Source organism: Chiloscyllium plagiosum, chromosome 9 (genome assembly GCF_004010195.1).
Source record: "Chiloscyllium plagiosum isolate BGI_BamShark_2017 chromosome 9, ASM401019v2, whole genome shotgun sequence".
In the NCBI taxonomy this organism is placed as follows: Eukaryota; Metazoa; Chordata; class Chondrichthyes; order Orectolobiformes; family Hemiscylliidae; genus Chiloscyllium; species Chiloscyllium plagiosum.
The window spans coordinates 7,848,269-7,865,093 of NC_057718.1; the positions used below are offsets into that span (position 1 = coordinate 7,848,269).

The 16,825-nt window shown below is 44.9% G+C and overlaps 1 protein-coding gene across 2 annotated transcripts in view; it reads left to right on the forward strand.

Annotated features, from left to right (window-relative positions):
• The window catches only part of si:ch211-202p1.5 (uncharacterized protein LOC103909337 homolog), a 33,791-nt gene extending 21,017 nt beyond the window's left edge, over positions 1-12,774 (forward strand). The window contains exons 3-4 of one of the 2 annotated variants that reach the window (XM_043696798.1): positions 7,942-8,070; positions 11,233-12,774. In XM_043696798.1, coding sequence (XP_043552733.1) covers positions 7,942-8,070; positions 11,233-11,344 — 241 coding nt within the window. In that variant the 3' untranslated portion in view covers positions 11,345-12,774. Of the gene's footprint in view, positions 1-7,941; positions 8,071-11,229 lie in introns of both variants that reach the window. The other variant, XM_043696797.1, reaches the window with a different exon arrangement.
• Positions 12,775-16,825: the final 4,051 nt, after the last annotated feature.

Consider the following 16,825-nt stretch of genomic DNA (forward strand, 5'->3'; position numbering starts at 1 on the left):
TTACAAGGATATTGCCAGGATTGGAGGATCTGAGCTATAGGGAGAGGCTGAACAGGCTGGGGCTGTTTTCCCTGGAGCGTCGGAGGCTGAGGGGTGACCTTATAGAGGTTTACAAAATTATGAGGGGCATGGATAGGGTAAATAGGCAAAGTCTTTTCCCTGGGGTGGGGGAGTCCAGAACTAGAAGGCATAGGTTTTAGGTGAGAGGGGAAAGATATAAAAGGGACCTAAGGGGCAACCTTTTCACAGAGAGGGTGGTACATGTCTGGAATGAGCTGTCAGAGGAAGTGGTGGAGACTGGTACAATTACAACATTTAAGAGGCACTTGGATGGGTATATGAATAGGAAGGGTTTGGAGGGATATCGGCCGGGTGCTGGCAGGTGAGACTGGATCGGGTTGGGATATCTGGTTGGCATGGACGAGTTGGACTGAAGGGTCTGTTTCCGTGGTGTACATCTCTATGACTGTAAAGCATTTCGATACGAAAATGGTGACGGATGTTTGGAACTCTCTTCCACAAACAGCAGTTGATCCATTATTAACTTTAATCCTGAGATTGAGAAAATTGTGTTAAACAAAGGTAGTAAGGGATAAGGGCCAAAGGCAAGTGAATTGAGTTAGGCCACAGATCAGCCAGGATCTCATTGAATCGTGGAACAGGATCAAGGCGCTGAATGGCCTCCACCTGTGTTTGTCTTTTCCTGTTGTTATCCTGAAGGCTGTGATCAGATCACCCTTTAACCTTCTAAATTCTAGAGAATAATTTATTGAATAATTCCTTGTAATTTAACCGAGGCCATGTTGAAGGTAGATTACTGTGCAGACTAAACAGAAGAGGATACTCCCATATTGCTGTGACCTCGACACAGCATACAGAGAAGAGAATTGGTCGTGTGAATGACTTCACCAACCCTTACCCTCGGCCAGGTTGGCACAAACCATGAAGTGCCAGCACTACCAATCAGGACAAGTGCCTCAAAGTCCACCTGAGACAATTAGCTTGGCTTTATTGAGTTACCAAATATCCAAAAGCAGCACCTGGTCCTGTGGCAAGGGAAGGTGCCTCAGCAATTTACTGGAATTATTGGAGGAAATGGGGACAATGCAGTTATTTGCATTGACTTGGATAATCTGATCTGTGGATCCTCGGAAGGTCAGCTTTTATGAGGCTATCACCATTGGGCTAAGGAGGTGGCAGGGGCGGGGAATATTTGTAGAAGACCTAACATTAATCAGAATAGTTGACTGCCAGGATAACTGTAACAAATGTCAGGGCAAGGCAGTAAATATACATCAGAAGACGTTTCGTGAGGAGGAATGGGAGGTGATGCATTTCGGAAGGGTGAATGAGAAAGCGACATCGTTTCAGGATTTGTAGGACTTTTCAAAAGTTACCAAAAGTGACGGAACCATGAGGCACGTGGGACAGGTGATCGACAGTGAAGAGTATTTGAGAATATTTTTTACCTGAGGTTGTGGATGACCTTGTTGACTTCAGGGATGAGCTGGTAAGTTTGTTTGCAGCTGTTTCATCACTGTGCTAGGTAACCTTCAACAGAGGCACACTGATGATGTTACCTAGAATGCGGGCAAAATATCAGCAAACTAACTTACCAGCTCAGCGAGCAAGTCAACGACCTTGATCAACAGTCTCCATCCGTAATCAGTGGGAATTAAAGGTTGGGAAAACAGCGTTGGACTGAAGCTAAATGAAAAGGAGTAAAGAAGAGGGAGTTAGGGATTCGGGAACATACTCTTTTGAAAGAGAGCTATTGGTTTAGCGACAATTTGAACCAACAGCAAAGGAGGTATTGGCATAAAGTTACCACAGTTCTGACCATTGTTGCCCTGATTTTCCAGCAATAATCCAAAAACAGAAAGTGCTTAGCCATCTAACATTATTTGCCGTGATGCGGATGATTGTCATGGGGATTACAGTGGCCATAGCAATGATGGTGGTCATCATGATGATGGTGACTGAGAGTGTGGTGGAGATGGACATGGTGAAATTGGTAGGCATGGTGATTATAATAGCTATGGTTTTTATGGTGGTCATGGCGACGGTGGTGAACAGTGTAACAGTAGTGGCCATTGTAAAAATGATGGCAGTCATGGTAATGATGGTGGCAATCATGATTACCCTGATTATGGGGATGATGGAGCAAGGCTGGTGGCCATGGTGATGGTGATGCACAGCAGGTCCGGCAGCATGTGAGGAACAGGAAAATCAATGTTTCGGGAAAAAGCCCTTCATCAGGGCTTCCTGATGAAGGGCTTTTGCCCGAAACATTGTTTTCCTGCTCCTCGGATGCTGCCTGACCTGCTGTGCTTTTCCAGCACCACTCTAATCTAGACTCTGATCTCCAGCATCTGCAGTCCTCACTTTCACCTTTTGATGATGGTGATGACAATAGCAATGATGGCGACAATTCACAGGACCTTTGGAATGAGATTAGTAAGTGAAGTATATGCACTGTACACATGGGTCTGGTGCACCAGGAGACAACCGACACGACACCTAATTGGGACCTTATTGCAGTCATGTAACTGAAGAGATTGACAAATCAACATGCAACTCACTGGCCTTTGTGAATCCCTCAAAGGTTTAGTTGTAAATGTTTCCAAGATGATGCAGAGAAATCCCCCAATTCTCAACCATCGTGTCCAGACCACAGACACAACTGGCATGAATCCTTTCCGTTCCATTATTATTCAACATTTCTGATGCTGAATCCAAAGTTAATTCCAAATCTTGACTATTAATCACTCTGCAAAGCCGTGGTGACCCAGCCAACTACTGAATGACTGAAATAATTATCACTTTAAAAAGAAACCTCCCATTTTACATCATGTGCATCATAAACTGTGTTATGATGATGTTATTTGAAGCACAGTTTTTTAAAATTCATCTGTTGGCTCCTTCTAAATGATTTGAATTATAAGTTCAGCGTTGCAGAGATGAACTTTGTACTTTTTTTAAATTCACGGATGGAATGTGGGTCACTGGCTTGGCCCAGCATTTATGGTCTGTCCATAGTTGCCCTGGAGTAGGTGGTTTTCAGCTGTCTCCTTGAATCACTGCAGTTGGGTGGCTCAGTGGTTAGCACTGCCGCCTCACAGCACCAGTGACCCGGGTTCAATTCCTGCCTGAGGCAACTGTCTGTGTGGAGTTTGCATATTCTCCCCGTGTCTGCGTGGGTTTCCTCCCGCAATCCAAAAATGTTCAGGTCAGATGGATTGGCCATGCTAAATTGCCCCGTAGTGTTCATGGATGTGTAGATTAGGGGCATTAGTTGGGGGAAATGTAGAGTAACAGGGTAGGAGCATGGGTTTGGGTGGGGGGGGACGATGTGGACTTGTTGGGCCAAATGGCCTGTTTCCACACTGTAGGGATTCTGAGCGTCCATATGCTGTAGATAGACCTACAATATCATTGGAGAGGGAATTCCTGGATTCTGTCCTAGCGACAGTGAAGAAATGGTTATATATTTCTAAGTCAGGATGGTGAGTGGCCGGGAGGGAACTTGAAGGTGGTGGTGTTCCCACGTATCTGCAGGCCTTCTCCTTTTGGATGGGAATGGTCATGGATTTGGAAGTTGCTGTCAAAGGGTCTTTGGAAAATTTTTTCAAGTTTTGAAGATTCAAAGTGGAAATGGACAGACAGATCTTTAGGCAGTAGGGGCATTGAGGGTTATGGGGAAAGGGCAAGGAAGTGGAGTTGAGAATTATCAGATCAGCTGTGATTTCACTGAATAGCAGGACAGACTCAATGGGCTGAATGGTCTACTGCACCATATCTTATGGCCTGATGAGTTAACTGATTAAAGTTTAGAATAATTAAGAGGTGTGATAGGACCTTAATCATCTTAAAGACATCAGTTATATTGTGATTACTCTTCAATATTTTGAGGAACTGCAAACCTAGCTCAGCAGGGTCTGGGAGAGTGAGGTGCATCAGGTCCCAATAACTGGGATCTTGGACTTGAGGAACATATTGTGCACATGTGGAGCTGCTGTGTTCAGCTCCCAGGCCAGTGAGCCAGGCCCAGGGTATCACCATGACCTATGATTTCTGTCCAGGCACCTCTCTCTCAGCCCCTGTAACATTTCAGGTAATTAAAAGTGTCCTTCTCGCTATTGTTACCTACAACAAAGACAGATCGCTAATCACCAGACTGCAGCCCGAAACCTCGATTCTCCTGCTCCTTGGATGCTGCCTGATCTGCTGTGCTTTTCCAGCACCACACTACGACTGGAAAAGATATCAGGTATAAGGCACCAAAATCAAATGGGATTTGCCAAAGTAAATGGGGTAAGTTTCTAGGTTTCTGAGAGGGTGTTACAGTTTACTCAAGGTGTCCAGGTTGCTGTGGGATCAAACATCTCGCAGCCTGAAACCATCGGCAGTGGCAGTGCCATCTTGAACTTTCTGACCATCTCCCAGTTGGCCAGGAATCTCTCCTGTTCTTACAGCGATGTGCTACTCATGTACGTTTGGCCCTCAGTGCATTTGGCTGTGATTCTGAACACACCTTTCTTTTGGTCATCATGTCCTGGTGAGGGGTTCAATCTGTCTTTGTGACTACACCACAAGTTCCCGTCCGAGTCACCGACTAGAGAGCAACAATTTCAACTTCGCATCGAGAGAAGGAAAGAAAAGGGGAGGAGGGGAGATGTTGTGTGACACAGAGTTTCTGATCAGAAACAGCTGAAAATTCATTCCCGTAAATAGATTTTTTCAAGACAGCTGCATAACTGTTTGAAAGTGGAAAACATTAATAAAACGAAGATTAAAGAAGGACTTGCATATACATCACACCTCTCATGGCCTCGGGACAATACGGAGAGCTTCAGAGTCAATGAAATGCTTTGAAGTATAGTCACTGTTGACAGATCCACAAATGTAGGGTCATTAGTCGGCCATTCAGCCCGTTGAGCCTGCTCTGTCATTCAATTGGATCATGGCTGATCCGATAACCCTCAACTCTACATTCTTGTGTTTTCCCCCATAGCTCTCGATTCTCTCACTGATTGAAAATCATCTCTCTCAGCCTTGAATACGCTGTAATGATCTAGCCACAACAGATTCCTGTGAGAGAAGAAAGCGCTCCTCATCTCAGTACAACCTCTTATTCTAAGATGATACCTTTATCTCCTAGATTCTCCCACAATGGGAAACAACTTCTTAACATCTGCCCCGTCTACTCCCCTAAGAGACTTACATGTTTCATTCAGATCATCTATCATTCTTCTGAACTCCAATGAGTACAGGCCCAACCTACACAACCTCGCTTCATAAGAAAATCCCTCCATACCTGGAAAAAATGAACCCTCTCTGAACTGTACCCAGTGGCAGTGTACCTTTCCCTAGAAGAGGGGGGTTAGAAAGCGTGGTGCTGAAAGAGCAAATCCCTGATGAAGGGCCTATGCTCTCAAAATCGACTCTTTCAGAAAGCGCCACACTTTCTGACTTTGATCTCCAGCATCTGCCGTCCTCACCCTCTCTGTGAAGAGAAGAGCAAAGCTGTTGACTGTATTCTAGCTGTGGCCTTACTAGTGCCTTGTATAGTTTCAGCAAGACATCCCTCTTTTTACACTCCTTTCCCTTTGAAATAGAGGTCAATATACATTGTCGACATTTTATAGAATGGGGGCAAACATGCATCCTTGAAAATCAGGCCCAAAATGTGGTAAATTAGTGAAACCTTGCGTCTGAATCTTCACCACCTCATTATGAGTAAGTGACAGGTCTTAGTAGGTGCATGTCAGACAATATTTCTTGAGGCAATGTTGATCAAGGCTGTGTGTTGTGGTCACATATGGTTTTAATTTTCTGGGGTTAACATTGAATGTTTGAAAACAGATTTGCACTCTGGGCACTGAGTCAGAGAGTAAATTCAGGCCAGTCTGCCAGAACAGAATACACTGTATAGAAACATAACGACCATCTTGCTTCATTAGGACCTGTTAGATGATGGATGCTGTAGAATCCTAAACAAGGAATGAATCAATGCCTCTCTGCTCAAGGGCAATGGTAATGTAAGCATAAGTGTTTGTTAAGACTTGTTCAATCGTAGAATCCCTACAGTGTGGAATGAGACCATTCAGCCTTTTGGGTCTGCACCAATCCTTGGAAAAGCATCCCACCTAGACCCTTATACCTCACATTCCCCATGGCTAACCCACCCATCTCTGAACACTATGGAACAATTTAGCATGGCCAATCCACCTGACCTGCACATCTTTGGACTGTGGGAGGAAACCCACACTGACACAAGGAGAACGTGCAAACTCCACACAGACAGTCTCCCGAGGTGAAATCAAATTCTGGTCCCTGGCACTGTGGGGCAGCAATGCTAACCACTGAACCACCCCTCTTACTGTGTTGTCTTTCTGCAGTCACTATCAAGGTGACCTACAATCACTGATGTGTGTTCTCCACACCTTTCCCCAGCTTCTCAATGTTCTTTGCGCTGAAATATCATCAAACCAAAGGCAAGTAGGGATTGGTGATTCAACCCAATGTAAATTCAGCTGATTTCTTTTGGAAAGAAAGGTGTTAAAACCTACCCCATGAGTGATAATGATATGTGGCACGTGTAACTTAGGATGAATGAGTGGCTCTGGATCCATGCTTCCTGAAATTCCTCATCAGTGGGTGTTTACCAACACTTCATGTTGTTCACTTTTTGATAGAGATTGACCAGTGGGATTGGTTAGTCAACAATCCTATTATTGGAAAATGTCGAAGAGTGTGGTGCTGGAAAAGCACAGCTGGTCAGGAAGCATCTGAGGAGCAGGACAATCAATGTTTCAGGCATAAGCCCTTCATCAGGAACAAGGCTGATCAAGGGCTTATGCCTGAAACGTCGATTCTCCTGCTCCTCAGATGCTACCGGACCTGCTGTGCTTTTCCAGCACCACACTCTTCGACTCTGATCTCCAGCAGCTGCAGTCCTCCCTTTCTCCTATTAGTGGAAAATGGTAAAGAAGGTGGACAGCCAGTGGTCCCACAATCCTTTGCTTTACCCAACCAACTAATAACAAGTTTCACTTCCAACAATTTCTATCTTTGTAATGTTGACGCCTTAGCCTTCGGGTTTTTCATACCATAGTGTTCTCCGGAACATGTTCCAAGGTGGCAGGACTCCCTTTTCAAAAGGCCTGGCCTTGCTAACGCAGGACGAGGTGAGAGAATTTAAGACGTCTGGGGATATCAGTCCAATTCCAGGTCCTGCGTTCAGGTCGGCCTGGGTGAGTAGACAGAGCAGATGGTGAAACCAATGTCCCACCCAATCTCACATTTTGCACTGGGAAGAAAGCACAAATTCTTTCCCTCACTCAACTTGCAAGGCCAGCGATTTTGAGCCAGAGATGTGTTCTGTGCATATTTTCTTGCCTGTTTCGACATGCATTGCCTTGGTTAAAGATCATACTAAGAACTAAGTAAGCCTTACTCTTGTAGAGCGCTTGTCATAACCTGAATCTGTCTCAAAGAACTTTGTCGGTGATGAGTTTTTTGACAGGGTGAGCGGTCACGGTTGTAATGTGGGAAATGCAGCAGCCATTTGGGTGGTGGGGGGGGAGCGCACAGCAAGATCCCATAATTAGCAACATAATTGAAGGCTAGACTGTTCATTCTGGTGATGGTAATTTGTGTGTTTGTATTTCTACTTCAAAATAATGTCGATGACACACGACCAATTCTGTCCACTGGAGAAGGCCAACAAGCACTCATTCCCATCTGAAGTGGCATCTCCAACAGCGCAGCACTCCATGAGTACAGCATCAGCATGTCACCTTCATACTCAGGTGATAGACTGTAGCCCACTGAGACCATATCTGGTATCCCAGTCAGAACCTCCACCTGGGTATGCTCCAGTATTCATTGCTGTCACTTGTATACTTACAAACCTAACCGTGATTTTCATTGTCACAGACAGGTTGTTCCATACGGGTTGGGGAATGCCGCGAAACTTCGGAAGCGGGAACTGACTCGATGTTTCTGCACCAAGGGCAAGGATGCAGAGTGCAGGACCTTCTGCCAGTCACCAAGCAGAGTGCCACGGTATGTTTCAGAATCAAGAACAGTCAACTCAATCAGGCTGCAGTGGGCTGTGCACTGATCAAAGCTGTGGGAAACAATGCACTCTCACCCCACCCAGATTATCGCAAAACCCTAGTTCACTACTTGTTAGTGCTGGAGAGTCTTAAAGTGGGTACACACACACACACATACATACACACACTCTCTCCCACATCCATGATTTTGCACGCATACATACACACAGACTCGCACACACAGACTCGCACACACAGTCACACATGCATGCACACACATGTGCATACACACACACTCATGCATACATACACACGCACTCACACTCTCACACATCCACGCATTTACACATTCTCTCACACACATACATACACACACACTCTCCCTCACAGGTATATATGCACAAATTCTCTCTCTCTCACTCACACACACACACACACACACACTCTCACGCATGCACGTATATACAAACTCACACGCATACATACACACATGCACACACATACTGTCTCACACATGCATATATACACATACTCACACGTGCAGCCATACACACACTCACACATACACACACTCTCTCTCTGTCTCTCTCTCACACAAATACTGTTTCTATCACACACATACACACACTCTCTCACTCACGCATACATGTGCACATATTCACACACTCTCACATGCATATATACACTCTCACACGCATGCACACACACTCACACGTGCATACGCACTCTCTCAAACGCATACATACACACGCTCTCTCTCACCTACATGCATACACTCTCACATGCACAAACGTATACACACAGTCTCTCACGTGCATACATACACACATACCTGCTCACATGTGCATACACACACTCGCACACATGCATACATACACAGACTCTCACAAGTACATACACACACACACTATTTCACATGCGCGCGCGCGCACACTCATATGTGCAAGCATACATATACACTCTCACACACATGCACACACCTGTGTGCTTACATGCACATACACTCATGCGTGTGCACACACATACACATGCACACACGCACTGTCTCTCAAATATGCACATTCTCTGTCTCACACACGTATGGACATGCACACACAAGCACCAGAACTCTGCAACAAACATAGTCCATTCAGCTCACTCTAACCTCATGTACTGTTCAGCTGGTTCCCATCATTTATTGACTTTTAGGGGCTCATGATCAGAGTTATCGTGTGAAAACAGTATATCAAATAACTGTAAGCAATGTTCAGATTCTTTATCAGGTTTGTGAAGAAGGAGCAGCTTCAATATGGTACATTAGTTAATGAGACAAAGGAAGGAAATATATTATTGGCACAGCTGAGAACATTTCACTGATTGTAAATCCATTCTGTTCAACTGAGGAGCAGGAACAGAGGGTTCTTATGGTTTTGGGGGGTAGAGTGTTCATCCCTTAGTTAACTCCAGCTTTGGCTATTCCAACATATTTGTACCATCTTCCATCTTCAAAGCTCCATAAACCAGAGGCCAATGAAAACTCTGCTGCCCTGTACCTTAACTCCCATCAAGTCCTGCCCACCTATCCCTTCCACTCTTGCTGGCTCCCGGTAAGACTAAGAAACAGGAACAGGCTGTTTGGCTCCGTCAGCCTGCACCACGATTCAATTGGATCACAGCCTATCTGACATTCCTCATGTTCCACTTTCCTGCCATTTCCCTGTAACCCTCAACTCCCCAACTGATCTAAAATCTATCTCCGCCTCAAATATACACAAAGACTCTGCCCCCACAGCTCTCTCTGTGGCAAGGAGTTCTAAAGACACTCAACCCTCTGAGAGAAGAAATTCCTCCTCATCTCAGTCTTAAATTGGTGCCTCTTCATTCTGAGGCTGTACTGTCTGGTCCTAGACTCTCCCATGAGGGGAAACATCCTCTCAGCATTGACCCTGTTAAGCTCCTTAAGAATCTGATATGTTTCAATGAGATCGCCTCTAATTCTTCTGAACACCAATGAGCAGAGTCCCAATCTGCTTAATGTTTGCTCATAAGACAATCTCTCCATACCAGGGATCAATGTAGTGAAGCATCTCTGAATTGTCTCCCATGAAATAATATCTTTCTTGAATAAGGGGACCAGAACTGCTCACAGTACGTCAGACATGGTTCAGTTGCAGTAAGACTCTTATACTCCAACACTCCCTGAGATAAGGGCCAACCTTCCATTAGCCTTCCTGATTACCTGCTGTACCTGTGTGCTAGCGTTCTGTGTTCTGTACACTTGTGCAGGTGTTTAGTTTGTCTTGCAGCTTTCTGCAGTATTTCTTCATTTAAATAATATTCTGTTCTTTTGATCTCCTTTCCAAAATGAATAACTTCAAATTTTCTCACATTATACTCCATTTGCCAATTTTTTGCCCACGTACTTATTCTACCAATATTTACATTCCTCTCACAAACTGCCTTTCCCATCTATTTTTGTGTCAGGCAATGTCTCAATTTTAAAATTCTCACCCTGTCAATCCCAGTATGGCTTTAATTGCTTCCCATCTTTAATGTCCAGTAGCCCCACAATCCTGAGAGATCTCTGAATTCCTCCTTTCACACATTCATGGTTTTAATTGCTTTCCCATAGAATAGGATCATAGAATCCCCACACTGTGGAAGCAGGCCATTCAGCCCATTGAGTCTATACTAACCCTCTGAAGAGCAACCCGCCCACCTTATCCTATCTCTGTAACCCTGCATATACCATGGCCAATCCACCTCGCCTACACATCCCTGGCCACAATGGAGTAATTTAGTCAATCCATCTAACCTGCCCACCAGAAACCGATGCACACATACGCCGCAAATGTGCAAACTCTACACAGGGCAGAATTGAACCCAAGGCCCTGGCACTGTGAGGCAGCAGTGCTAACCACTGATCCACTGTGCTGTTCATTGGTGATCCTGCCTCCAACCTTTGGAATTCCTACCCTAACCCCATCCCCTCTTCTCTACCCCAACTAAGATGTTTCTCCCTCTCTGCCCAACCTTTGGTTTGGTTTATTCATGTGGCACATTTTGGGAGATTTTTATGTATGTTCGTGACACTGCAGAAAAATAGGTAGAGACTTGCATTTTTATAAAGCGCGCCAGTGATTTGAGGACCAAACGTAAGTAATTGTTGTCGTTGTTCTCACTGCAGCAGACACGTTGGAGATGTGGGTGTTGGAATTTCCCGGAAAGCAACTGGAAAGAGCATGAGGAGAGCACGGAGTGAGAAAGGGCAAAGAGCGCCCTTGCAGGAGTGGGAAAGCTAGAGGAGAAATGATACAGCGATTGGAAAGGCCTGGGGGCAGAGGGAGGGGATGGGGGGAGGGGTTGCAGGGATATTTCAAGCCAAAGCAGCAACCCTAGTGACGCGGCTCGGGCAGGAGAAGCACCCAGCCCTTCCTCAACCTCCTCGCCACACTGCCAGGATGGACTTCAGTGCTCTGTGGATGGCATCTTAGAGAATGACATAGCAATACTATGTGCCCAGAATGGACAGGCATGACAAAGACTCTCTCCTCCATACTCCTCACGGCCAGAGCATGACAATTAGACACGCGCTCTGAACATCTCCTGCAGAGCAAACCTCAGTACAGCACCCCAAATCAGGAAGGTGCCTTCATAGCACAATGTGAGGACCATAAATACCATGTGGTTCAATGCTAGCATACGCCAAGGATGCAACACCACGTGGTGAGGAAACGAAGCCATGACATGCATCACGCCGAGCCATCAACCAGAGTCAAATTTAGTCTGTACACTCTCATGCAAATCGCCTTGGGGAACTGCGCTAAGTTACAGGTCAATTATGTAAATTGTGACTTGGCTCTATATATCCTGAGCTTGCTTCTGGCCCAGGGGTTATGGCTTTCAAAAGAGGTAAATCTTTACTCAAGTCTTTTTAACTGGGTTATAAATATGAAACTGTATGTGTTTTTTGTCAGCACAGTCTGGATGTAATGTAGTGTCACTGTTTGAATCCCAACATTCATATTATAATTGACCTCTGTTGTACTTTTGTGCAATTTCAGTGCACAGACACCCCAAAGGTCATGAAGCAGGATTCTTTATTCCACTGGCATTGGGTCTTTGCAAACATGAAGGGGAAGTAAGGTTAACAAAGTATTTGCATGGAATTAAGCCTGTTGTTCACATCTGGCTGAGCAAATCCTTTGACTGTCTCTCCCTCTCTCCATCAAGTCTCATTCCCCCAATGGCACCATTCCCTCAACAGAGGGTCTGCTTCATGGCTTGAGATTCCCTCACTATCGCCACCTGCTGTTGGGGATCTGTGACCCAGCATAAAGAAAGGAGTTGCCATTCTCATCAATCCATCCTTACAGTTGGAATCCCAGTCTTGTTGCTTATTTCCAAAAAGATAGTATCTTGCCCTCCAATTAGGTTGTAGAGAAGGGGTCATTTTTAGTTTTTTTCCAATAGTTTTGCTTTTCCCCCATACATATACATGCACATGAACTGACAGACATACACATGCACGGAGACTCAAACACGCAAATGCACGCAACACCCACACACACAGGCATGCAAATAGACACACACATGCAATGCACAAACAGACACACACGCACACAGAACAGCATGCATACCGGATAGAACACACAGATGCATATACACAGACACACACAAGCATGCAGATACGCAGACCCACATGCACACAGATACACAGACACACACGCACACATATACACAGACACACACACGCAGGTACACAGACAAACACTGACACGTATATACAGATACATGCAGACAGGTACACAGGCACACACAGATGCATATACACAGACACACACAAGCATGCAGATACGCAGACCCACATGCACACAGATACACAGACACACACCGACACATAGACACACGCACGCAGGTACACAGACAAACACCAACACATATGCACAGACACACGCAGGCAGGTACACAGACACACACACATGCATAGAAACAGATACATGCAGGCAGGTACACAGACACACACCGACACATATGCACAGACACACGCAGGCAGGTTCACAGACACATATACACAGACACACGCAGATACACATGCATATACACATGCACGTGGCTGGTTTCTGGTTGTTGTCCTCTCACTGAAGCCGAACTGAGGGTGGGGATATTGGTGAGAACTCCTGGGCAGAGGGTTTTATTTTCCTCATTCACCACTGGCCAAATATACCATACCATTCCACACTGTGCTCCCACCATAATCACACCTGTTGCTGCTTATCAAATTAATTAATGGTGAGGATATGACAGGAGTGTAAATTGTAGGTGCAAGTTTCATTGTATTGGTCTCATTCAGAAGAACCCACATGTTCCCTTTGAAGTCATGCACCATCATGACTTGGAAATGTGTTCCTGTTCCTTTACTGTTGCGAGGTTAATATTCACCAGAAACTACACAGCCCAGTCCATTACAAAAACCAGCCTTCCATCCATTGATTCCATCTACACTTCCCACTGTTTGGGGATACAGCCAACATTATCAAAGACCCCTCCCACCCCAGTTAAACTCTCTTCCACCCTCTTCCATTGGGCAGAAGATACAAAAGTTTGAAAACACGTACCACCAGATTCAAGAACAGCTTCTTCCCCACTGTTATCAGACTTTTGAACCCCTCATATATCAGAGTTGATCTTTCTCTGTACCTGTAACACTATATTCTGCATTCTGTTTTATTACCCTGATGTACTTATTAAGGTAGGATCTGCCTGTTTAGCACACAAAACAATATTTTTCACTGTATCTTGGGTTATGTGACATTGGTAAGTCAACTCAAATCCTGGAATTCCCTCCCTAAGGACATTGTGGGTTTACCTACAGCACATGGACTGCAGCAGTTCACGAAGGCAGCTTAGCCCACCTTATCAAGGGGCAACTAGGTACGGGCAATAAATGCTGGGCCCAGCCAGTGGCATTCACATCCTCCGAATCAATCAGTAGAAAGTAAGCAAAAACATGCCTTTCGATCAGTAAAGTGATTTTGAAATTAGAAAGATGCCATTTTGCGTTGAATGTTTGTGCTACTTCAATATAAACTGTGTGCGATCCTAATTAGTTGATAATGCCTCCAAGGGGAGTAGAGGGGAGTCTAACAGAAGTTGAACCCACTTAGGGGGCGAACCATAAAATGTTTCACAGCTTACAATTCAGGGAAAAGTGTATCATTTTCTGCAAAGCATTTTGGGACGTGTTATAATAGGCTGTATAAAAATGCAAGTCTTTCTGTGACTGTGAAGCAAAATCCTTAATGTCATTAGCTATGCTGTTGGGTGAGATACCTCTTCCCAAGAAGTGGCCTGGGTGGAACCTGGAACATTCTTAGTCAGTATGCCTGAGGTGTGGCATCAAATCCTCATTAGGGGCACACTCACTCCAACCCGACTGTTCAGATGGACTCATGCAATGGCCTGTCCATACGTTGCGAGGAAGTCAAAGGCATTATTTGTATCAATGGAAATATACAGCAACGCGTGTATTGGCCATACCCACCGTCCCAACACTGTCCATCACCCCACCTAGGGTGACATGCTTCCTAAACAGGTAGATATTGAGCTGGGAGGGGGTGCTGAGGGGGTTGGGGGGGGGGGGAGGGGATGGGGGAGGTGGGTACCACCCCCAAAGGCGTTGAGCACTAAACGGCCAGCTCCATGTCTTCAGTGGCAAGTGTCTGACTGAGAATCAAAGGGTTTTATATAGGGGCAGCTTTTCATTATTGAGTGGACATTTTCCAAGCTAAATACCACCACTAGATGCCACATCCCAAGTTATAGGGCAATTCAGTAGTGCTATGAAACCACTGTTTACAATGCAAACTTATCTTATTTGTACAAAGCCTTATTTTTTTCCCATTGTACTTGTTAATTATATTTGTAATTCCTGGATGAAATGGTGATTAAAGTATCTATGTAAACAAAGGGACTATTTATTTATCGGATGTAGACACTCGATCAGGGCAAAGGTCTTTCTATGTCTTTGACTATTTCTTTCTGATTCCCCAAGTGCTGCATTGCTGGACGTGCTGTTTGTTAGATCAGATGTTACACAGGAGCTGACTTAGACCTTGCAGGTATTTGCAAACAAATCACACAAATTGTTTCTGAAGGAGCTGGGAGAGAGTTTGCCTAATAGTTAGTTGAATCAACTTGCTGGATTTCCTGAAGCACACCTCAAGGACAAATGGAGCTTGAACCTGGCCACTCTCACTCAGTGGGAAAGACGCAACAGCATAAGACACTTTAGAGTGTGCCTTGTGTTCTCGCCAGTGCAGGTGGAAGCATTATTCAAAATGCTTAGGACCAGCTGTTTTTTGGAATTCAGAGCTTTTCAGTTTTCAGAATAAGTGACAGTTTATTGGTGAAATTTTTGAACATCTTACCGGAGGAGCAGGTAAGAACATGCTTGGCCACACCTTCCCACCCCAACGTTGCACCTGAGTGACACGCATCTCGAGGGTGTTGGCTTGGGTTAACTGTTTGCTCGTGAAACAACCTTCTTAATGAGAAGAAAAACACTTCACAAAAAGACCTTTGGATTTTGGAGCTTAACGGTTTTTGGATGTTTGAATAAAGAATCTTCTACCTGTATTAACTCTCGAACCAACACTGTGAGAGACAGAGATTGTTCATCTCATTTACTTGCTGTGCACATATAATTAGAAACCAACAGTGGCTACACTTTATAACACATTTGCCAATGGTCATTTGCTGAGGATGTGAAAGTTGCTATATAAATGCAACTTCTCCTTTCTTAATATCTTTAAAATTCTTTTACATTTGACCAGCAACTTCAAAAATAGATCGGTTCTTTAGAAGTCTCCCTGCATATGTTGAAGGCGCAATATGGAAAAAGGGATGAGAAATACAGAGACAATGTGACGAGACTTCCCACCTAGCAACTTGAACCTATAATCTGTTGACAAGAATTCCAACCCCTCCGATAGTAAAGAAATGGAATTTCAGTTAGTTCAGTGTAGAACAGTTACGGAAAGTTGCCACAGTCTCAGAGAACCATTCGTCTGCTTCCTCGTTAGACGACTGGTGGTGGGTTTAATCAGAGGGTCACCATACCTCAGGTGAGGGGCAAGGTGGACAATGGGGAATCTTCATGGTAACTTCAGCTGAAGCAGGAATTGAACCAGTGCTGTTGGTATTGCTCTGCATTATGGATAATACAGAAAAATGAGTTGGTCTCAGCAATGCTGAGCATGGATGTAGCAATTTTGTGTTTAAAACCCATCTGGTATCATCATGCCTTTTGGGGAATGAAATCTGCCATTTTTACCTGGTCTGGCCTAACTCCAGACAAGTGTGGTCAGTTCTTGACTGCCCCCTAAAATGTTCTAACAAACCACTTCCTTATGGGGGTGGTGCGGTGGCTCAGTGTATAGCACTGCTACCTCACAGTGCCAGGGACCCGGGTTCAATTCCTGCCTTGGGCAACTGTCTGTGTGGAGTTTGCACATTCTCTCCATGTCTGCGTGGGTCCGGTCTGGTTTCCTCCTGCAGTCCAAAAGATGTGCAGGTTCAGTGAATTGACTGTGTTAAATTGCCCATAGTGTTAGGTAGATTAGTCAGGGGTAAATGTAGGGGAAGTGGTGTGGGTGGATTGCTCTTCAGAGGGTTGGTGTGGACTTGTTGGGCTGAAGAGCCTGTTTCCACACGTAGGGAATCTAATCATGGAGAGCCAATTTATTACCACCTGCCCAAAGACAGTCAAGGATGAACCATAA